This window comes from Montipora foliosa, chromosome 6 (genome assembly GCF_036669935.1).
Source record: "Montipora foliosa isolate CH-2021 chromosome 6, ASM3666993v2, whole genome shotgun sequence".
Classification (NCBI taxonomy): domain Eukaryota; kingdom Metazoa; phylum Cnidaria; class Anthozoa; order Scleractinia; family Acroporidae; genus Montipora; species Montipora foliosa.
Genome location: NC_090874.1, coordinates 59,792,729 through 59,817,728, shown reverse-complemented (window position 1 = coordinate 59,817,728; position 25,000 = coordinate 59,792,729). Strand labels below are relative to the sequence as shown.

General features: G+C 39.7%; 2 protein-coding genes across 3 annotated transcripts in view; both read left to right on the top strand.

Moving 5' to 3' along the window:
• LOC138007985 (ketohexokinase-like) overlaps window positions 1-774 on the top strand; it is a 19,517-nt gene extending 18,743 nt beyond the window's left edge. For both annotated transcript variants that reach the window (XM_068855144.1, XM_068855145.1), the window contains one exon: window positions 1-774. This exon is cut by the window's left edge and continues 623 nt beyond it. In XM_068855144.1, the coding sequence (XP_068711245.1) occupies window positions 1-316 (316 nt within the window). In that variant the 3' untranslated portion in view covers window positions 317-774.
• An 11,958-nt stretch (window positions 775-12,732) lies between these two features.
• LOC138005846 (uncharacterized) lies at window positions 12,733-24,402 on the top strand. Its single transcript, XM_068852020.1, has 7 exons — window positions 12,733-12,797; window positions 15,516-15,658; window positions 19,402-20,482; window positions 22,182-22,276; window positions 23,108-23,254; window positions 23,427-23,478; window positions 23,957-24,402. The coding sequence occupies exons 1-7, from the start codon at window positions 12,776-12,778 to the stop codon at window positions 24,400-24,402; spliced, it is 1,986 nt and encodes a 661-aa protein (XP_068708121.1). The 5' UTR covers window positions 12,733-12,775.
• The last annotated feature ends 598 nt before the right edge of the window (window positions 24,403-25,000 follow it).

Here is a 25,000-nt window from a genome sequence, read left to right as displayed (position 1 = left end):
CTCTGAAGCAGTAAAAGCGTTTCGTAGCATGGCGAAACCTGGTGCTACTGTAATATGTGCTTGGGGAGAGGAGGGTGCGGATGGCATTGGCCCCAATGGTGAAGTGAAACATAGTGATGCCTTCCCCCCTAAGAAGGTGATTGATACGCTTGGGGCCGGGGATACCTTTGTAGCTGGTGCTATATACAGTCTTTTGAAACACCCATCTGTAGAAGACGCGTTGAACTTCGCCTGTAAATTAGCTGGTTTCAAATGCGGTATGCCTGGAAATAATGGCCTCGTAAATGCACTGAATGGTAGCCTGAACAGTGATTAATCGTAAATAATGTGATCCTGAAACCTACATGAAAGCAAATGAATAATAGTAAACAGGGATTAACAGATTCTTAGAAAAATGGCTAGATTTGCTTATTGTCAACACTCGTCAAAATAAACTTTATTCAGATAGGGTGAAATACAAAAGGATGAACGCTATCAATTCTTTTCACATCTTTAGTCTTTCACTCGTCAGTAGAAGACGCGCTGAGCTTCGCCCGTAAATTGGCTGGAGTGCGCTTACTAATAGCTAGAATTAACTAATCTAGAGTTTATTGTATTTTATCCGTCTGATAACATGGAGGATTCGGCTTTTTCTGCGATTTTACCTGGAAGTTCTTTGTTCCTTGATGATTTAAAGAGAGGAATGCTCTCATGAAAAGGCAAAATAATGGAAATTATTTTGTTAAGAAGGAAGAGTGGGGCAAAGCTATTAAACAGTGCGAAGGTATCAGATGATTTGGGGTGTACACAGTGACGTCAGTAACTTTATGAAGACAAAAGCAAACGTCTGAAACTGTGCCGTCAGGAAAAAGAACGTTTCAATGTGGCTAAATATAATTTTGGCAACGTTGAACGCGGGACAATGCTGGCCAGCGGTTCCGCTCAGTAAATTGTGTGGGGGGGCTCAGGGGCTCCAGTAATTTCAGCGCCGCCTTGCTGTCCAGTATTTCGCGTGCGCGATCGATCATTCGCGTTCCCACCCGTTCTTGTGCCCCGTCCCTCCCGTCCTTTTGGAGGTTAGTACTTTCCTCAAGATCTGGTACCCCCTTATCCCTGGAAGTAGCCTTTCACTGTGACGGTGCCTGGTGGTGGCCACTCGCAGGGTTGTCATGGTTACCCACCGATGTGTCGGCACCTTCCGCAACGCTCATCTATTGGTGATGTGTTTAATGAGAATTTTACACCTGCAAAGTTAGGTAATTGTGTAGCCTAAGCAGGCTGAATTGATTACTGCCCTCTTGATTTCTGGACTTTGAACCTGTCCGATCCATGTTTTATTTGTCTGACGATTTTGCGTCTGGGTAATCAACTATTTGGTCGAATATTTAAGACCTGTTTTTAAATATGTGTTCTAGATCTTTTTTTTTTTTTAAAATGGGAAAATAGGGCCTAGGAAATTTTTTTCCGAATCGAAAGTTTTGCCTGTGTTGCCATACTTGACTACTCATTTGGGTTTATTATGCCTTGAATAGCCAACAACGCTTCAAAAATGGACATTTTAGATCAAAAACCGCCATCTTCGTTTTTGTGTATGCAAAAGAGGCTAGAACGTAGCAATAGGAGAGCGATACTAACGCAGTTGTAGAGTTGAATATTTATCCAGAGGGTATTGATTTTGGCCCCCCATTCAGAACATGGTCGTTGAACGGGTTTTTTTCTGATAGGGGGCCCAAAGCAATACAAAAGGCGCACATTGACAATGGTAAATTCCTCTGCGAATGCTGCTTGTGTTGATGATGACGATGATGATTGCGTCGCAAGTGAAATGCAGCAAAAAATCTCTAGGTGGACGTCTCTGAGAGGCACATTATAAAACGGGGATGAACTGGATTGGGAGAACCCTGACTGGACTAGTAAAACGCGGAGTTGTCACCACTTGTTCTTACAACTTTTACACGACTATGGTTGCTCACTGTAAATTTTAATTACTCTTGAACTTTCAGAATTTCACTCATTTTTTTCTTGTACCACTGTCAGTGCATTTGCGATTGTTTTAATACTCGTACAAAAGCATTTTGGGAGGCGCGGTGGCCTCGTGCTTAGTGCGCTCGACTCCGGATCGAGTGGTCCGGGTTCGGGGCCTGGCCAGGGACATTGTGTTGTGTTCTTGGGCAAGACACTTTACTCTCACGGTGCCTCCCTCCACCCTGGTGTATAAATGGGTACCGGCGTAATGCTGGGGGTAACCCTGCGGTGGACTAGCATCCCATCTAGGGGGGAGTATAAATACTCCTAGTAGCTTCATGCTACGGAAACCGGAGATAAGCGCCGGCCTGATAGGCCTTCTTAGGCTCGTAACAGAGACTTTATACAAAAGCATCTACGACATGTGCACTTTTTTTGCATCACATGACAGGCTCTTGTTTCACAAAAGTACGTTTAAAAAAGTCGACTTACTAGTTTTAGTAGTCCTACTTTTACTAGTTCAGTCAGAGTTTTACTAATCCGCGATCCAGTCCTCCATGAGCGGAATTTGTTGCCGCAGCTAAGCTCCTATCAAGGAGTTTTTCGATGGCCAGGGAATTTTTGTCATGCTCGTTTGAAAAACATGGCGGCCCTCTCTAATACCTGAAGACTATAAGATACCATAACTTCAGACGTTTCTTCAACTTTTTTCGTATTACAACCAAAACGACACAGGAAGGAAAACAAAAAGCCTTCGTGTGCAAATGGTTCCGGCTAATCTTATAGAGGAATCGATCGACCTATTCTTTGCAAGTGTATCGGTAAAATCTATTTAAACTGCGTAAATTGAAACGTATTGAGAGGTGAGTGGATATCATCGCGAAGAAGGGTCGAAGAAGGCGTGCAAAATAAAACGAAAATCTAGGCCCTGTTCAATCCTGGATTTTTTAGGCTTTCTTCGCACAACTACTGAAAATTGCTGTTTAACTGCAATGTCGATGATTTCCAGCTATCATGAATAACATGTTAAATTTGGAAGCTACCTAATTGCAGGGTTGTAACGAGGTATACGGGATCAGGGATCAAAGACCTGAAAAGGACCGGGATCAAGGATCACAGCCCTGGGATCTTTAATCACGTGCACAATGCGTGGGATCGGGATCAGCAGTATTTTTCATGGTATTAGCCATCAAGGATTAGGAATCAGATTGTTGCGGGTTCAGGGATCAAAATTCTCATCATTTTTAGAATGAGGGATCAAAATGTTGGGTAAAAGTATGGGTCAGTTACGAAAAAATATACCTCGTTACGACCCTGTAATTGAGCTCGAGTTTCTTGATGAAAAGCAAGCAAAAAAACAAACGGCTAAATCGCACTTTCCCAATGTTTTCGATATCCTCTTATTTAGATGATAGTCAATACTGAAACGAACCGACAAGTCGGAAAACACTCGGGTCTTATTTGATCAGTCCATACCAAATTTCAGGTTGCACGAACAATCTCGTTTAGGAGAAAGTGAACCCATCATTTTACTTTTATGTGGGTGTTAACACGGATGCCTTGTTGGCCCCGCACTTGCAGGTGAACAAACCTGCTGTTATTCAAAGTAATGGTTAAGTAATTTGAGTCTACTTCCCGGCACAAGCGGCAGACTCATCCTTTTGATCGCGAGATACTATTCCAAAGTAAAAGGTGCATAGTTGTCCGTTGTGAAGATAACAGAGCATTTTTTTAAGAAAATCCTATATAACGTTTTTTTATTACCGTTGAACAGGAGATTTGAAGCAGTCTATGAGAAAGCAAATTTACAAACAGTTAGAATTCACTGAGAATTGAAAACGCGTCGTTTAGAGCAAACAAAAACACATTTCTTGGCAGCAGCTATCAGTTGAACTGCATATTTTTCCACACAGAATCGAAAACGTGCCATTCAGAGCAAACACAAACCCATTTCTTGGCAACAGCTATTGAACTGCATGTTTTTCCACACATTGCGCTAATTAAACAGACTGACATCTTCACTTTGGAAGATTATTTTTAATAGGGGATCCTTAACTGATGTGCTGGCAATAATGTGCTTTGAATCGAAGAAAACTGACGAGATCTGAATCAAAAGCGATGGTGCTGATAATGAGTACTCGTACCCGCCTATATTAATGATCAACCAAACATCCAGGTGAATTTCAAATTAAATGTAAGTATGTTAATCTACTGATGGTTAGAACTTCAACTTGGAGATTTAAATGTTAACCAAGAGGGTATACCGAGTACAGAGCTAGTATATTTAGATCTATTTAGGGGCGCAGGGATGGCGCAGTAGTAAGAGCACTCGCCTCCCACCAATGTGGGAGGGTTCGATTCCTGACTCAGCGTCATATGTAGGTTGAGTTTGTTGGTTCTCTACTCTGCATTGCGAAGATTTCTCCGGGTACTCCGGTTTTCCACTCTCCTCAAAAACCACCATTTGACTTGATTTACGTTGATTGTTAATTTCAGTTTACAGTATCCCCAATTAGTGCTCCAGCGCTAGAACGACTTAACACTTAAATAAAGTTCCTTTATTTTTTCGCCCATCAAAACATCTACCGGCAGGGGCCATTATTATAATTTGTTGATCACCGGAAATAAATTTCAGTTAATCGACAACTGTTGTTTGAGCTTTGTCCTATGTCCAGTTATTTTCACGTGCAACCTCATATGAGCTGACCGTATGATCTCTCCATTGTTTTTTTGGCCGATCACATGGCGTTCTGTAATGTCCAATAGCTTGCATTACCACGTGCTTTATCACTCTGGTCTTTTTCTCACGGCCAAGCACAATATGTCTTGAAGTTTTCTTTTCAAATTCCCTCCCATCTTCCCCCTCCCCCCCCCCCCTCCCCCTTTTTATTTAGACATAGGACTTGCGAAACCCTTATTAAGTGCCATGTTGTCAGGTATCAATCATTTTATCACTCATTTTACATATATAACTTATCCATTAGTTCAAGGCATTATTATGCAAGTTACCAATAGTCACAATCGTTTTCTGCGTCCTCGCACTGATGTCCCTTTCAGTTTAAAGTTTCAACTCGAGGCAATGATATGAGTGTATTTTCAATAAAAATTGGGAATGGAGATTAATTGCTCCTTTCGTCACACTCTTTCCCCCATAGACTCGACACTTTGCACTCCTGGGATGTACATATAGGCTAGTTGGGGTCCTTGGGAGGCCCACGATCGGTCACAGCCGACCCTGAGGGGAGACCCAACTCCCTCCCCCTTATCGGTCTGTGCACCATCCATATTATTTACCCAGGAATGGTCACAGTCGGCCCTGGGAGGAGGCCCAACTCCCTCCTCCATACCGGTGTGTGCACGTTCCATATTTACCCAGGAATGGTCACAGTCGGCCCTGGGAGGAGGCCCAACTCCCTCCTCCATACCGGTGTGTGCATCTTCCATATTTACCCAGGAATGGTCACAGTCGGCCCTGGGAGGAGGCTCACCTCCCTCCTCCATACCGGTGTGTGTACCGCCCTGGTGGTAACTTTTTCTTTAGCTCAAAAATCCAGGAGTACATGGGGCTGACCTTTTAAGTTTCAGTGGAGCGCTTCGTCTCCCACTTCCCCTTTTGAGCCACACCAAGTTGTGTCTTTATATTGATGTTAATTGAGTATAATAATTTTGGGTCTCCAAACATGAGGAAGTCGATTAATTACCGAATAAACGTTACCGCTCTTCTTTCAACTCTCCGATTGGGTACAATTAGATTTTCCTGTAATTTTATTCATTGTCGTTTGGAACAGAAGACATTTAACTTCGTATTTAGACATCACATTTCCAATCCCGGATTCCATTTTTTTTCTTCCATTTTCTTATTCAAACAATTATTTTAATATATATGTCCAAAGAGCTTCAATGGTTCACCAAAGGAACGCGGACTTGTGTTTGATATCATGTTTTGCGTTTTACTCATCGGTTCAAAGAAATGTGAATGCAAATTTTGTAATGCTAGATTGGATGAAAAACATTCAAAAAAATCGGAACCGAATACTTTCAACGCTATTCGTTTCATCAGCCATTATCTAAAGTTTACCGGCCATATTTTAGCCCACAGCCTGACAAAGTTAAATCAACGCTGTTATAATGCTTTCATGTAAAGTTCCTTTACATGATCCTCTCATTAAATCTCTTTTTATCTGTTTAATAAAGCGTTTGGTCAAATACGGTCAGGCATAAAGTGTAACTAACGAGAACTGAGTTCAGTTTTTTAAGCATCATGCATGTTAAGATGTACTTAAAGGACAATACCCATTTGCGTCAATGTTTTACAGGCTTATTTGTTTCCAAACTGCCATGTACACAAGCGAGATTTCGTATAAGAAACTGAAAACCCTGACATTGTCATTACTTCTATCTGCTTGTTTATTGAATGTGTGATTTCATCATTTTCACTAACCAAAGCTTACCTAAGTCACAACTTAGGAACCGTCACGTTCCATTCTAGATTATTTGTTCTTCACACCTATATTTTTGACGAAAATTGAACTTGTTTCTGACTTCAGTGAAACGATGCCCCTTTCATGATTCCACTTGGTACCTAACCAACAAAACTCAAAACGGTCATTTAATTTTTAAAATTTATACCCAGAAATGGATGATATATATTGACATTTACTAGAGACAAAACCGCAAAGAGACAGCTATTATTGCTATATTCTTATGATACAAATCATGTCATCTTTAATGAGAGATTCTTAGAACTACTGTAGCTTCCTCCTGCAGCTCCTACAGGAGAAATTAGCACCATTCAACAACTTTGGCGATAGGACAGCAACCAGTTTTGCGTTAAATTAAGCAATCATATCTTTTAGTATCACCCAACTAGTGGACTAATGCAAATTCTGCATTTTGATTGGCTACGCTACTAGAGGACTATTATTAATAATCCTCGAGTAGCGAAAAGCGTGACGCTTTTTTTCGTTTTAATCCCAAAAATTTAACTTGCATTCGCTAGCTTTATTATTGCCTTTTCTGTCCGACTAGTTGGGTGATACTAAAACAATTAGACCGTTCGCCCTCAAGGGCCACTGGTCAATAGCTCATTCGGCTTCGCCTCATGGGCTATTGACCCGTAGCCCTTTCGGGCAACGGGTCTAATTGTTAAATAGATACCTGACGAATTCAGCCGGGTAATGGGTTTGAATCCCGTTAAAGCCAGCCAACTCATTTTTTTCAGTGTCTATAACTAAGACAATAGGTGCCCAATTTCGATATTCAGTCCTAAGCAAAACTCATACAAATCCTTAGTTTTATTCCCCCACTCGAAGTCACGTTCATTGTTTTAACTTGAATTTTAAAATAATAATCGAAATTGGTCTATTGAGTAAATTGTCCAAATAAGGGCGAAGATCATTTCTCCCTTTCAATTTTCTATTTAATTTGTTGGCATGTTGGCATAGTCACTCATTTGCCTCACTAAAGAACTGTCTATTTTGGAAGCTCATACAGATTATCACTTCACAATTGTTTGAGCTCAAGAACTCCAGAATTGAAGGCCCAATTTTTGTTTTGTTTTGGACAATCTACCGTCGACATGTTAAACTCCTCAAACAGGTCCAGCAACGTTGTCTGCGCTCCATCTGCAGTACTGGCAAGTGGTAACATAGTGTATCCAACCTTGAAGTACTACATCGATGTGACACTCCCAGAGTCGAGAGCCATATTATCAAGGTACAACTCCGTTGGGCTGGTCACCTTGCAAGAATGGAAGACGGCTTAGGATACCTAAAGCGCTCCTCGTTGGCCACCTAGCCAGAAAATGGGAAGAGATCAATAGGAAGACCAAGGCTCAGATACAGACACCCTTAAATACAATCTCAAGGAATGTGGGATTTGTCCTGATGCCTGGGAAGTTACTGCTCAAGAGCGCAAAACATGGCGTCGTGTTTACAGTAAAGGAGTGAATACATTCGAGGATAAAAGAACTACCAATCTCAAAGATCGCAGGACCAAACGGAAGACTGAATGCGCCTCCGTGGCAACAACTGGCCTGCACGTTTGTGCAAAGTGCAACTGAGTCTGCTGCTCAAGGATTGGGCTCATATCACACGAACTCAAGGAAGTCATCGATCGTAGAATACTCGAGATTCCATATATAATTATGTTTTATTTTATTTCATTCAAGACATTCAATCTATCTTACTACGCAAGCTCCTACAAATCGTCTGTCCGCCGATTAAGAATTTCGTGTGATAATTCAGTATAAATTTGTAAGTACAGTCGAACCTAAAATTATCGCATTCCTGACTAGTACAACAATGGGAATTTCTCAATGGGAAGTACCGGGTTTTTTCTGGACATTAACTTTTTACATGAATGACACGTTTAAATTGTTTAAGAAAAATTGCACATGCACACGCCGTATTCTATCAGTCTTAAAAGAGACGACCTTAAATTTCTTATAATTACAGAAAATTAGACTTGATTTGCTGATTGACTGTAATGTCACTGAACAGTCAACAGTTAAAAGGAACTACGGTATGAAAAACGAAGTACAGTATTCGACGCAGTCAACAATCATTCCCTATTCAGTTCAACTTGTATCCCGGACAAGGTTTTTTTTTTATTTTCGATTTCAGCCAAGGTACCGTATAGATGTCTTGTTGTCTCCGCAAAAAAATGTTATCAACATATGGGAATAAACATTTATAAATAGTGGGTTTAGATGGGCATTGGCACACGGTGTAAGTCTCTGCAGTTACCATGTGCTAATGAGGCAAATTTTTAACTCAATATGGTCAAAGCTTTCGTAAGCGACCACCTCCCGTAAGGCTCACGGGAGGTTCGACTGTAGATGGCTCACCATTTAAAAACTGTAGTAACCCATTGTTGATTCTCGGACAGTTGGTCAAAAGGTAGGGAAAAGCTTTTAAGTGAACAATTAATCAGTGGAATCGGTGTGTTCCATTTATACATTGAATTTCCTCAAGTTTACTGATAGAGGCTAAAAGTTTTAGAAAATCAGGTTGCTTTCGGGTCGGTCACACCAAATCTACCGAGTAACATTCAATTCGAAATTTCCTGGTATTTTCGTCATATGGTTGGAACGATTGTGTCCTCAGTGCTAAGTAAATGGAGCACCATACAACAAAAACACAGAAGTAATGGAGTGATATTCCCTAGCTGTTGATGAAAGATGCATTTTTTCGATGGTAACTATGAGTCGAACCTACGATTTTCCAAATTACTAGTTCGGAGCCATAGATAATTGTGAAAAATAGGCCACTTAACTAGGTTCAGGTCGTGATATTTAGCCAATATCAAAAATACTCTTTGTTTGTCCCTCCAAAATTTTGCATAAGCATTGTTTCCAGTTCCTCTTAGGACCATTTTAAGTCCCAAGAGAAAATATCTAGACGTTCCATGAGCGTAAACTGGTTTGCCTGCGGAACCTGTTACACAAAAGCACAGGGCACTGAGTTGGGTGGTATTAAAGGAGCTGAAACTGGGTTTTCTTAGGAGTAATGCTGAAAATAAAAAAAAGTGAAGACAGTAAAAAAGCTTAGGAATCCAATAGGTACCCTTGGTAACTCCTAGAATGAACGAAGCAGGCTAGAGGATCGAGCTCGAATGCTCAGCTCAGAAAAGAACATCACGTATTTTTTGTTTCTGAGGAAACAAAACGTATTTATTTTTACTTCAGGGTGAACTATTTACACTATGAAAATTTGGTTTTATCAACGGAGTTGATAATGTAAATTGGCCACCGTACAGAGATTCTAAAAGCTGACGTTTCGAGCGTTAGCCCTTCGTCAGAGCGAATCGAAGGATTATGGGTTACGTGTAGTTTTTATAGTAGAGTAGGAGCTACGCTATTGGTGGTAACATGGCAACGTGAAAAATAGGAATATATTAGTTAAATGAAAAGTGTTTGTTAATACCGTGAGGATTAAGGGTGCCGATTTGAAAGATGAATTTTTGTTCCAGATTCTTGCGGCTTTCCGTCGTACCTAGATGTAGGAAAAGGCCGCAGATAGCCATGTGTTTTTTGGAGTGGTTAGGCAGATTAAAATGGCGAGCGACTGGCTTAGATGCATCCTTGTCATCTTCTCAACATCGCGAAGGTGTTCGCGGAATCGGTCACCTAGTCGTCTACCTGTCTCACCAATGTATAATTTATTGCATAACGTACAGGTTATGCAATAAATGACATTTGCGGAGGTACATGTGAAACGATCGGTGATCTTAACAGATCGCTTAGGTCCCGATATCTTGTTAGTGTTAACAATGAAAAGACAAGTTTTGCATCGTGAGCGAACAAAAATTCATCTTTCAAATCGGCACCCTTAATCCTCACGGTATTAACGAACGCTTTTCATTTAACTAATATATTCCTATTTTTCACGTTGCCATGTTACCACCAATAGCGTAGCTCCTACTCTACTATAAAAACTACACGTAACCCATAATCCCTCGATTCGCTCTGACGAAGGGCTAACGCTCGAAACGTCAGCTTTTAGAATCTCTATCATTAAGTTTCGAGAAAAATTTATCAAAAATTTATCATAAAATTTATCATAAATTTATCATTAAGTTTATCATTAAGTTTTAGAATCTCTATCATTTACAATGTTTAGAATCTCTGTACGGTGGCCAATTTACATTATCAACTCCGTTGATAAAACCAAATTTTTGTATACTACTTCCCCACCAACGCAGCACCACAGTTTCTTTAGAAACTACCCCTTCATTTATTTACACTATGAGGTTGAGTGGCCAATCAAAGCAGAGTTTGTAATTGAGAATCTAAACATCTATGCCGGACACGCAAAAGCAAACTTGCGAACACGTGAATCTGCATGAATCATGGCAAATCATAATGTTGACAAACACAAAAGCGAAGGAATTGGCAAATAAATATGACGTTTTTTACTATCTGAATGATTTTGGGTTAGATTAAAGCGATATATCGTTGAAAAATCTTCGCACTAGTAAGTTGTAGCAATAAATTGGGTTAACTAGGAAACAGATAAAGAAGTATTGTTGGCTTCCCAAATAAACTTCATTTTACAATAGAATGACTAAACAGACTAAACAAACTGCGTGCAAAACTATAGCTACTTATTAATCACTTGCCAGAAAGAACACTTGAAATACAAAATGGTTAAAAAACAACTTGCATATCAAATATCAACCCACATATAAAAATTAGTTAAGTTCAAACATGAACTTAACCTTTTCCTGTGCATGGAAGAAAAATCTTCCCATTTCATTGCTCTCTTTCAAACAAGCAACACACGACGTGTCAAAAACCACATGCAACTAAATAGATTTCCTGAAATTTCCCACCAGTGTTCGGGATCAACCAGAACCATTTTTTTCTATAATGAAGCGAAAAATGGACAACAAGCTTTCTTTCAGATAATTATTGACTAACAAGAATTAGTCAAATTTCAAATTGTTTTTTACCTGAAGACTGTGCAGGGTTGAGTACAAATAAATAAAATTATTAAAATAGCCAGAAAATTGTAAACACCGTGAGAACCACTCAAGGTGTTTCTTCTCCAATATCCAACCCGAAAACGTACCAGAGAATTTGCCATTTGGTTTCAGTGTTGTACATAACATCACAGCGAATTCGACAAAGAGGTAAATGCGACTAAATTTCTTGTGTGCGCTGCGATGTTTATTTTCAGCTTTTTATGCAAACGGAGAATAATAAATGAGCGATTGTTAAAAAAATCTTCATTTTTGAGCATTGATTACTGGTCGCTTTTAAAGATTCCAGACTTTTTTTTTCACCACCTGCCTTGTTTATCCAATTGACGTTCCATTCTCGAGCTCCATAAGGGTATATTTTGTTTAAAGGTCCACTAAAAAACGCCATAGGCGTTACAATGACTTCAACGCCATTTCAGGTTAATTTAATGTTCTACTGTGACCACCGGATAAAATCTACGCATTTCTACTACCCCCTGAAATCTACCAAAAATACGCGCAGAAGACTCTACACAAAGACAATACGTAGCAGGGGAGTGACAGAAAAGACCTGTTGCGCAACTTTTCCATTTTCCCCACTCGGGAAAACGGAAGAATTCAACTCATTTTCTGATTGGATTGTTTATGGCAACCCATTAAAAACAAAGCGTATGCAAAAAATTGGAGGGATAGACAAAAAGTATTATGATATTTTGACAGGACTAAAACTGCCGAAATTGCGCATTCTCTGAAATATAATAAAAAGGAGAATGTAAATGTTTACCACAGCAAATGAATGAAAGATCCATTATCTAATGTTTCCGATGGTAGCTCGGTTGACCCTGTTATTAACCTCCTTTGTCTTCGATCGATCGCGCAAAATTTGACGAGGTAGCCATTAAAAATTCATGGGACATCCAGGAGATTCTCTTCCTTTTATAACATTTTTTTTAATGCAGTGGTCAAAATAAAAGGTTTAAAATTAATGACTCTGTGCTGCATAAGAGCGCCAAAGAAGTACTGTTCTTTTGCCTATTTTGATGTCTCTTATTCCACATAATTCCTTTTCGCCAAACGTAATCGAAATTTCTCTTTGACATATTATTGTTGACTTGTCGTGATTGCGAATTTGCTGTTGCAACGATTTGTTATAATGAATTTGTTTTATAACCAATAGGACTGGATGCAGTGTACAAATCATATCTTATGTTATGTACATGTCATAACTAATGATTTTTTATGTCTTTTGCTACTAGGTAAATTATTAGGGAAATTTGTTGAAATGATTTATATTGTTGCGTACGAATATTTGGATACAAGAGGAACCCCGAATTCAGAACAACAATGACTGTACCCAGAGACGTTTTTAATGAAACAATGCTGCGTCTCAGGTACTGAAAAAATACGATGTCTCTAACATACATGTATATCGAGCCTGCTTAATTCAAACTTGACTCAGCTTTCAATGTTATATTGGAAAGCCGGCGGCGGGTATTGAGAAAATTAGATCCAGCTATTAACATCCTGTATCTTTTTCACTATAAATGTACGTCGGAAACATCCTCAAAATAACAGCATGATTGAAACATTGGCAGTAGGAATAATTTTGTAATTTTCAAAGGCTAAAACTATGGATAAAATTTCGTTTAGTTAGACAGGCAGCTTTTGGGTTCCAGATTGTTTTTCTTTGATAAGAGAGCGATTAACACCATCTTCAACTTACTTGCTTTTACCATTTTACATGTACCTGTTCCGGTTCCTTAAAGCGCTCAGCGCTAGCTGCGAGAAAGAAAACAAAACACATTGAACAATAAGATGAGGTTGGGTGCCATGTAATCTATGTGGAATTTTTCAAAATCGTTTACCATTCGAAGTATTGTCAATATTATGCAAATTTCGAGCTGTTGCTTATCGGCAATGAAAGTCATTGATTCCTATATTGTCCAGGTTAGTGTTGGATCATTTTTCCACTTCAAAAAAGAAAGTGGTTTTACCAGTCTAAATGACCAAGCGGAGGGCCGGGTATACAAAAGTGTAAAGCCGAGCGGCAGAACAAGGCTATAACTTGTATATGCGATAAAGAATATGGAAAGGCATGTAAAACACAGTGAGAACTGCCTTTAAGTTATTTTACTTCATCATGCATTACACGAGCGTTTATTGCTTTCAGCTGCTCGGCTCATGTGAATCGATGACATGCCGTCCAATAAGAAGGCGAATTCATCAACCGTTGTCATTTTGAGGAAGTGCCTCTTCGATTATGCTATGCATCAAATTTGAAAAACATTGAAGGTGGTATCTTCAGATGGTGATGTTTTCCTTGATCATTACCAATTTCCTTCAAGTGATCTGTGAGGTAAAAACAGTGATACTGATCATTCACACTTAACATAACATTGAGTACTTTCTAAGATTGTAGGTCTTTTTCAAACTTTGAAACTTTACGAGCATTACGATTTCTTTAGAACGTTCAGTGTAATTATGGTAATTTAGACGCTTGGTTATCTAGAACGTTCGTTCCCGACTGTTATTTATCCAGTACGTTTATTGTAAAACACTTGAACTAAATACCGAAGTCGATCTCATCTTATCTAAATTTGGCGTGATGAAAGTTGTACCGAATGTATTTTTTTGCATGACCATTTTCGGCACGAGGTATCGTCCAATAATTGGCAGAACTCGGCAGACATGTATTCTGTTAATGCATTTTTTTTTTCAATTCAATTAGTTCGAGCTCCGGCTTGCAAGACTCTACAAAAACAGTCTCTCTTCTGAAAGACTCTTGAAAAAAAAATACACTTGTTCAACACTTTTCATCTAGTGTATAAGTCAATATACTATTTCAAAATCACGAAGCATTATTGGATTTCGATAGACTAAATTAAAGTAGGTTCTCGATAGACTAAGTCTTTTCCAATGATCCACAATATCGTAACATCAACTCTTGGACCTAACTTAAAGTTTCTTAAACTCGGCGATAAAAACATTAAAACCATTAAACAGACCCCTTGTCACCGTTTAGGAAACATCAATTGTCTAGTCGATTGAACAAACATTTGACGGGACTAGATGAGTGACTTCATGGATGGTCCGTGTGTTTTTAGGCAAATCAGCTGGCTCACTAGAGCACCTGTGATTTACGAGCTGGCTGGATTTTCTCTTTGAAACTGCCAAAGAACGATTTACTTGTTCCTTCATCGGCAGGGTTAGACCCTATCTGAAACTATAAAGCTAGGCCGGTATTTAACCGAGTATATTGCATTGCCTACCACATAATCTTAACACACCGCTCTTTACTAAGAGCTGTGATAGGCAATGAACCATTTGATTGGCCTATTTGGGGATTTCTCTGGGCAGTAGACACCTAAACTAGCTATCGTTCGCTAGTCACAATATATACACAAAATATATGGCCAAAAAGTAATTACTTGTCGCTTAGACTAGCGATTATAATTAGAGCGTTTTACTCAGAGTAGATTTCCAAATTGAAATGCCATCTTCATTTATAAATTCTGTATATAAAAACTCGATTGATGTCAGTCAAACGTTGGAATCTGTCTCTCATAGTTGCCTAATTGTTTCATTTTTTGCAATCGGCCGATGATTTTACTCGTTTTTAACGTATTATTTTTTTACCAAAAGGTTTAGAGAGCAGTAGAGACACTAACTCTTAATATAAAACAACAATTTCCAGTGTTACAGAGTAACATGTTTCGGCAGAGACTTCTGCCTTCGTCAGTGCATTTGTTTTAAGAGATGCAACTTGGGAATCAGTGGAGAACTGTGGGAGAACCCTTTCCTCAATGTACGTATTTGGACTCATGAACATTTATCAGCTATTTATGTTCAGATTGCACTGAAAAGGGTAGAAGTTTCTATGGAAACATGTCTACTGATTCAGGTTCCTTCGTGTACTTTATATGCAGTTAATTGTGTGCGCAGCCCATGTTTTTGCTTCTTTGCTTATTTGTTTGTGTATCTGGTTATTTATTAAATTTTGGATAATTAGCTTGATGTGTTTATGTGTGCATTGTTGTTGCAACATTGAACTTGAAATATTTGTTGTATATTTCAGTAAAAGTGATTAGTATATTGTTTTCTTTCACAAGTGAGGCTTCCAGATATCCAATTAAACAACATGAAGAACGCGAGTGGTAATTTAACAAATGGTATGAACGACTCCTTTCCTGAAGAAGACAAGGATGACCTATACACCGATGATTTGCTGGACTACTGTCCTCCGATAAAAGAGGTAACTGCTCTCGAAAACACGACCAAGATAACAGCGTTATTAGTGATAATAATCACTTCCTCCATTGGGAATATCTTGATTATAATAGTCACAAGACGGACTCGGAGTCTGCGAAAGATAGCCTACAGTTTTGTTGTCAACATGGCTATTGCAGACCTACTAACCACTGCCATCAACATGCCAGAGACTCTAATTGTGGAGATGCGTAATACCGATGAGTGGTTTCCAGGTGATGTGGGTGTGGTCATTTGCAAGTTTTTGCCATTTCTTCAGCAAGTTTGTGCCTATTGCTCCGTCCTGAGCTTGTTGGCAATCTCTTTGGACAGATACTTTGCAATTTGCCATCCGCTAAAAAGGATAATGTCGAAGAAGCTTTCGACAGTGATTATTTTTTTAACTTGGCTCATACCAGTGGTGGCGAGCGCGCCGATGTTCGTAGCCAACAATGTAGTCGAAGAAGAGGGCGATATTCTGTGCGTCGAGGACTGGCCTTCCCCTTTTGACCCTGTCAAAGCGCCCAACTACTACACGATCATCCTATTCGTATTGTTTTACGCGTTGCCATTGACCATTATATCGTCTTTGTACACTTTGGTCGTCTTAAAGATTTGGCGGAGAAGAGCTCCTGGTAACCGATCCACAGTCATAGCTCAGGTTTACTCAAGAAGCAGAAAAAAGGCGTTGAAAATGTTTATTTCAATCGTGGTTTGTTTCACGCTTTGCTGGCTTCCTTATCATGTCAGCTACTTTTTATCGTCGTATGTTGAGTTCTACCTCGTCTGTGGCCTCCCGAGAGATATCGAATTTATTTCTTTATTTTTCTCGCACGCCATCAGCGCAATCAATCCATGTATATATTTAATATTCAACAAAGACTATCGCGCGGGAAGTAAGCGTCAACTTTCCTCATCGTGTTGTTGCGTATACTCCTCGATACTGCATCCGGCTGACACGACTACTGCCATGGCTGGTAATTCGCGGACAGACAGAATAGAAGAGCATGAAATGACGTCATTCTATATCCGCAGCAGAAGATTTTCGCGAAAAAAAATAGTTCCAATTCAGGAAGACTTAATATCAGGGCGCGACTTCTATGTCGTCCAGTCGAATCAAGATTTTGCTTCGAGAGATAAGACGTAAAACATAAGGTATGACAGTTAACACGAGAGGCAGTAGCTTACATAAAATAGTCATGTACCCATCTTTCTTCTAGTATCCTTTCAACCATGTTGAAAGGTGAAATAAAACTAAAGTCAAGAATTCTATGGTAGTATTTACAGATTTCAAGTCTTCAGTTCTTTATTTTATGAGTATCTCTCGGATACGCGGATACGGAGTATCCTCAAAATCTGTTGTTCAATAAGGACATCCGGCGATTGCCTGCAGAGTGGTCCTCAGTTTTCCAGAAGTCGAACCTTCGACCTTCCGGTTACTAGCTCGGGTTGTCTAACACTGAGCTGTATGACTGAGCCCCGTGCGAGCTAGGCCGTTCACTAAACAAGGTTCTTCTGACAACTGACCCGCCATACTGCTAGGGTGGTCGAAATAGAGCATATTGGCGATTGTACTTGAAGAGATGTTATAAATTATGTTAACACCCGCGGTGAATGAACTGAAGAGCCGATTAATTTTCGACGGTGACTCGGGAATACTCGGAAAAAAATCCGAGTGTTCCTTTGCAGTAGTGGTATCTACGACCTTCCGATTACCAGTTCGGATGCTCTATAGGAGATTCATGAGAGCTAGGCCATTAAACGAAGTTTAGGTGGCAGTTGACCCGTTGTACTGCTGGACTGAGATTGCCACCGTTATTTTTCTTATTTACCAGGCTTTGGTATTTGCCATCTCTTTCGATGCACCATTAGGGCAATTTCAGTCCTAGCAGTGCAGCGGGTCAATCATCACCTGAAGCTAGTTCAATGCCTTATCTTCTACGAGTCTCCGAGTATCTTCGAGTCACGGTGATCATTGAAAAAGTACACTTCTTCATTTTAATTACCGGGTCAACATTTGCTGAGACTTCCATCACAATAGCAGCCGATTGCCTATTCAAAACGAATCTCTGAGATCAATTTTCTTGATCTCACACACAAGTCAAATCTGGATCTATGTTCCCGACCATTTGCAAAAAAGCAAATAAAACGTTAAACCTCCTAGTTTTGCCTGAAGAGCTTCGGTCAGAAACAAATAAAGTTGCAAACTATCATGATCAGTAGATAAACGTTCCTGTTAGAAAATATCTAACCTATTCGCTGCTCATTCCCACTGGCCTAACTCGCTATTTTCAGTTCAAGTTAAGTCCAGCGTCTTTCCAGTAAAAGCGAGTCTAAGTTTTTCTTATGAAAATAAGTTCTCAATCACATGAAAGTAGTACAAATTACAGAAGTTAAAAGTCTTACTTACCGACTTGGTCTCGCAACAACTTAATTGAAGGGATTTATAGGAATGTCTTTGAACTAAAATTTGACGTGTAAGACAAACAGGATAATGTATAGTGAAACCTTGTTTGGTTTCAATTTTATGGGGACAGCTATTCTTAGAGTTATTTTCATAGAGTTATGTCGTAGACTTAGAGTTAAGTTTCCAAAATCCTGGATTCAAGATTTTGGAATTCAAGATTTTGGACATCCAAAATCTTGAATTCAGGATTTTGGAAGTCGTTAACTCTAACTCTAAGTCATAAACTCTACTGAAATAACTCCATTGATAGTTAACCTCCAATTGTATTGGATATAATCATTAATAGACCAATACGGCTAACTCTAAGTTGTACCCAATTCAAATCTCTCGGGGTTAACATTCTTTGTGTGTTGAATTTGTATGACAATGAAGCATTCACATTTAAATGATATGGAAATACTTGGAACAAATCGTTTTATTCCCGAAAGATTTGAATTGGGCACAACATTGAGTTAGCCGAATTGGTCTATTCAATGGGAAAAAATATTGTCCTCTGCATGACCTCACCGCACTAAAAATATTTTTTTCTGACCTACACTTCCAGGTTGGCACTTTTTGTAAAATTGTCCATTGTTGTCTTCGTTGAATTGAAGAACGAGGTTGTCATCTGTTGTCGTGCATCTGTAGTTAAATGGGAAACCTTTTTTCTCACGTTTGGTAGCTCTAGTTTTGCTTGCGATTTTGTCATTTATCCATCCTTTCAGAATGATTTGAAGATCTCATTTATGTATATATATTTATAAATATATAAATTTATATATGTATAAAGTCTCTGAAAATATTGGCTGAATTAATGTTTACTAATTCAAAAAGGTAGTTTTTTTTATTGAAGAGCATGTTTAAAAAAAATACATTACCAGAAATTATTAAGCCCGGTAAAAATTCAAATTTAGTGAGCGAAATTCAGTATCACTTCTTTGATATTTTGACACTCCTTGGCCATTTATTTGTTAAATAACAAGACTATGACGGAAACGTCTCATTTGAGGAAAATAATGCTAAAAGTAGGCAACGCTCTCACAATATCTGATTGGCTAAGAGTCATCTCCACATTTTCGCAGAAGATAACGGCGACCACTTTTCACCATTACTAAGGAAGAAAATCATTGAAATAACAACCTCGGCTTGAGCTGTTAATGATGTAAACAATAGTAGATCAGTTAAAGAATCATTAAGCGCTTCTTTCCATCTACAATAGTAGATCAGTTAAAGAATCATTAAGCTCTTTTCTCCATCTTAAAGGGTCATCTGGTACAGTCGAGGCTTTTTTTTTTTCATTTCAGATCTTCCGACCACGTTTGTACCACTTTTCCGAAAAGACGGCTGGGCTGGACGTTTATTTATTTTCAATCAAGATGAACAACAGCAGTATCTTCGCAAATAACACTTTTATAGAAGACGACAATGATGTGGACATATATGGCGATGAATGTCCTCTGCTAGGTGGGGAAGACATGTTGGGGAGGGCAAGCAAGATAACAGCATTAATATCGATCATAGCGATATCGCTGATCGGAAATTTGTTCCTAATAGTTATCACTCTGAGGACTTGGCGAATGCGGACAACTGCGTACAGATTTGTTGTTAATATGGCTATTGCTGATCTCTGCACAGCAGTCATCAACATGCCAGAGTCTGTGGTGATAGAAGTAACAAACACAGACGAGTGGCTTCCAGGTGCTATAGGAGTGGTGCTGTGTAAACTGTTGCCTTTTTGTCAGCAGGTGTGTGCGTTTTGCTCAATTTTAAGTCTCTTGATAATCGCATTGGATCGATTTTTTGCTATTAATTTTCCGCTGAGAAGATTTATCCTTCAAAACCGTTGCAAGCTTATCATCGCGACCTCATGGCTTATACCCTGCATTTCAAGCTTGCCGATGCTCGTCGCTAATAACATAGTTGAATCACACGGCTTGATTCTGTGTCTCGAAGAATGGCCATCTCCTTTGGATTCCATGAAATCATCCAGGAACTATACAGTAGTTCTCTTTGTGATTTTCTATCTGCTTCCGTTGATTGCCATTTCTTTTCTCTACGGCTGCGTTCTTTACAGACTTTGGAAAAGAAAACGTCCAGGGAATTGTTCATCCTCTCGACATGATACGATTTTTTCGCGAAGTAAACGGAAAGCATTGAAAATGTTCATCGCAGTTGTCATTTGTTTTGCACTGTGTTGGCTACCTTTTCATGTTATGTTCTTTATTGTGGCATACGATAACAATTTGTACAATTGTGGTGTCCCAGCAGATGTATATTTTGTTTGTTTCTTCTTCAAACACGCTATAAGTGCTTTGAATCCATGTATATGTATGCTGTTCAACAAAGATTATCGCGATGGTTTCAGGCAATTAATTAGAAACTGTGGTAAACATTGAGTCATTTAGTTGTTTTGAATAAATTGCCGAAAGTAGTTTCGAAGTCGAATTGGGTGGTGGAAGTTAGCAAGGGTTTTCGACAGGTAACGGTGGGTTTCCAAAGAAAAAGGATTACGAAACTGTTCATTCCGGTTTAGTAGGGAAATGTTTTGATATTTAACTAATGATGTTGTCAGGCAATTTTTAAGAGTGGCTGGCCGCGATTCCCAACTGTTGCTATGGCAATGGTACATCACTGCTGAAAGACCCTCTAAAATTTAATTTCTGACATCTGAAAAACTAATTCGGTGACCTGGTATTTTTTCAAATTTTGAAAGCCCCATTAATTCTTTTATTACCTAAGTGATAAGTAGTTAATGGCTTTATGGTCTGTATATACTGCCCATATCACAAAGTCTCATGGCAGTTTACAATTCTTTCTCTAGGGTGAGATCGTGGACGTCAGCTTGGAAGAGAAAAAATTATCGAGTAGAACTTGAGCCACTTATGAAAACGCTGTTGTTAGATATAATAAAAATAATTCCGGGAGTTGGTTTCAGTCCCTAGGTTCGAGGGAGAAATGGATATTTAAAAAACGTTTGTGCAGCTCTTAGGCACGTGAAACTTAAATACATGGCTCTTGCGTGTACGTGTTTCCTTAGGGACATACGAATAGTACTGAACATTCATGTCTATACAAGGCCTTGGATAATCTTATACATCATAAACAGTCAAAAGATCCTCTTTCTGTTTTCTAAAGGCTTAAGGCCAAGAGCATCCAACATATTGCTAACACAAGTACTTGAGGTGTAATGGGGGTTCCAAAATGGTGATGCGTATTCAAGCTTGGGTCTAACCAAAAAGCTAGTTTTACACAGAGTAGTTTTTACATTCTGAAACCAAAACTTTCGATTTATTAAGCCTAAGATTCTATTTGCCCCTTTAACTACTGTTTCGATATGCTCTTTCCATCGTAACCTGTTATCTTGCACCGTTATCTGGTGACATTCTTTAATATTTGTCCACAGTCTAAGCTCCTAGTTGGCAAATCTCTCTTCGTTGTAACACACATAGTAGAAATTCTTTTTTCGGGTTGAACTGCATTTTCCACAAGTGCTGCCACTCTGCAAGTATGTACAAGTCGCCCTGTAGAAGTTGAGTCCATAGTAGGAGTCACCACGGGAGATAATCGCACGACGGCGTCTGCAAGAAGGCTGACAGTACTCAGTAGATTTGATGATAAGCAGGCCCATAACTGTCTACTGTGACACTCCGTATGTAAGTTAAATTGAGGTGGACGATGTTCCATCGCATACAACCCTGTGTGTTCTTTGGGTTGACCACGAATCAAGGGGGTCTTATTTCTGGTTTCGCGATTTTAGGCCACAAGTATATTTCCGTTCTCCAATTTTGATCCGTGTGCATATGTGTGGCTTATGTGCGCACGCTCGGCTGAGTGGTCAACGGTGAGCGACCAAGATGGCCGAAAGAAAATGCATGACGAAAATGGAAAAAAAACGAACTTAGGAATGAAAAGCATGACTTACTTTCTCATATCTACTTCTGGTATTAGGGTTAGAGAGAAATCTAATATGTTTCTTCGCAAATATATTAGACTGTTGGGATTAATTGTCCTGCCTTTTGAAATTAAAAAAAGCTTCCCTGGCCTTATGGATTGAGTCTCTATTGCAAAAATATTTTTTCAATAGGAATTAATTGCATGTCATTAGGAATATTGTGGGGAGAAGAGACAAAATGTTCTGCGACAGTAGTGGGTTTGGATTTGGTGTCAGGGTTATTCAAAGTGCGTCCTTTAAACGTCGTTAAGTTCTCCTTTGTACTGGATGTAGATTACATGAAGAAGGCTGGTTTGGCCAGCCGAAATATATTGCATTGCTAAAGCAAATCTACATTTTATCGGCTCTTGCTCAAAATGTTTAGTTTCTCAAAACGATACTCGAACCTCTCTAAATCTCTAAACAAATCTCTAAGGTCCGCGCTAGTTAAAGTCCACTAGAAACCTGAATGTCGTGCTACTAGCTATAGCTGCCATATGTAGTGTGTAGAGTGCGCGTGCGCATATGTACTGTGTAGAGCGCGCGTGTACTGTGTATCGTCGTTGGTTTATGTGTTGTAATACACATATACTTAAGTTTGACCGCAAAAAGATAAGGCAAAAAAACGCCTTGTGTGGTTAGCGAGGTAATAAATACATGGAAATGAATTTATCAATATAGGTATTTGAAACAAAGAAGCAGTCATAGGAAGACATAAAGTTATTGAACCAAGTACGTGACATTCATGTAATACATATTTGTCAAACCACGAGTCGTTGTTGTCCTTCCCAATCTGGATAGGATCTGAACAATCCTTCCGTTCTAGAGGCAGGTAACAGTCTTCATTGTAAGGGTTGTAAGGGTTATCAAGAAAAATGCACTGTCGTAGCTGGTACGACGTTTCGTTTCGCACTTGGATTTTTCCGAATCAATATTTCGACAATTTTCTTTTTCTTTTAAAACAAGTGTTCCTTTTAATCCTTAAAACAATAGGAAGTGGTTCTTTTTATTGATTCAATGGAGTGATTAACATAAAAAAATTATATTCACACTTTCTATAAGCTTGATTGAACTATTAGCCATTCTTTTTCTCTTGTCTCGCTGAGGAAACTGTATCAACAAGTGGAAGATCAAGAAACGGACTGCTGTCCCATTCTTGTCACCAGGCTAGCGGTTGGAAATTGAACGAACAGAAGGAAAGACGAGGGGCTTTTAACCGCCCAAAGGTATGAAAAAGCGCGCTCTTCACAGTACATATGGCAGCTGTTGACTTAATTAATAATTAAGAACGCCTCCGTATTCCACGTTAAGGACTTTAATTAAGGACTATTTACGTGTCTAATACCGTGACCGGAAGTATTTTTTTCCGTCTACGCCTGATCCATGAATGATTTGTAGACGAAATCAGGATACGCTTACGCGGGAAATCATGGTGGCCAGTCAGTGGAAAGTAGGTAAATATCAACGTAATAAAAGGCAATATATGGACATTTTATCTTTTTTTGCTTGTCTTATGTAGTTTTCAAAAAAAAAAAAGATCTTTGAAGATTATAAACGCAAAATGTGGTTGAAGGCTAGAACACCAAATAACGGCCTGGTCCTGATAGGGTGGTTAATTATTGGTGGAAGCGAGCATGTACACTGCATGAGGGCGTGACATATGCCTTCAAAACCATCACCAGCAGTTCATGCGCGTACCCTGAGTGGTTCACAGAGGGTAAGACGAGGCTAATACCCAAAAAGCAGGGTGATTTCACTTGTTTAAATACGTCATACAAATGGTTCACCTCGTGCGCCCTGGGGTCCCTGGATCAACATATGAAGGTGTACGATCTAATGGAGGAACAGCAAAGAGGAGCAAAGGCGGAATGCAGTGGAACGACCGACAACCTACTGATTGACAGGACAGTAACTTTGGACTATCATAGGCACAAGCGTAGTAGTAGATGTGCGCAAGGCCTATGACTCGGTCGATCATTGGTGGCTCAATAAGATCATGCTAGTCCACAGGTTCCCAGTCTGGATCTGCGAAGTCGTGAGAAAGTTATGCGCGGCGTGGAACACCAGGATAGTTGCTAATACCAAAGTTGGCAATGAGACCTCCCCCGTGATCAGTTTTAACAGAGGTCTACCCCAAGGAGATGCTCTATGCCCGCGTTTGTTTACGTTGTACTTGAACCCAGCAGCATGGAAGCTGCGCTGCACCGAGGGCTGTAGGCTCTCAAGACCGGCAGGGTCCAAAGTCACAAATCTACTGTACATTGACGACTTGAAGGTCTTTCGCGGTGTCTCAAGCAAAGCTTCACAGAGTACTCAAGATGACAAAGGAGGCGATGGAGGACATTGGCTTGCAATGGAATACAAAGACGTGTAATGTGCTCAATGTGAGGAGGGGTGTTCCGGTTGATGTACCTGAAGGGTTCAAGTCAGGGGAGACGGTCATCGATAGCCTAAAGAAAGACACAGCTTACCGATTCCTAGAAGCACCGGAACTGTTACTTCAAGAATAGAAACTGGCTCTGCAGCGTCCTACCTGCAGAGACCCTCAGTCATCTGATCGAGCCCACTGTCAGACACCAACAGAGTTCAAGCTTCCAATCAGCTTGCCATGCCAGACTGAGTGCTGTCATTCATTATGTGGTCCCAGCACTGGTGTCTGACACACTTGCACGACATCGATAGACAGGCACGGAAGATCGTGTGTGAGAGTGGTGGCAAGCACCCACTAGGGCTGAAAGACACTGTCTATCTGGCAAGGGCTTTGGGAGGACTTGGAATGAGATCAGTAAAGGAAGAGTACAAAATGACTAAGATCAAGTCAGCCATTAAGCTGTATAGTGACCATGAGCACCATGAGCCTGGTGCGGGCGTTTGAAGAGAATGCGGCACATCAAGGTCATCAGTCGCTCGTCAAAGAGGCTAGAATGTTTGCAGAGCAATTGGGGATCACCCTTGACCTGAGTTTTCCGCAC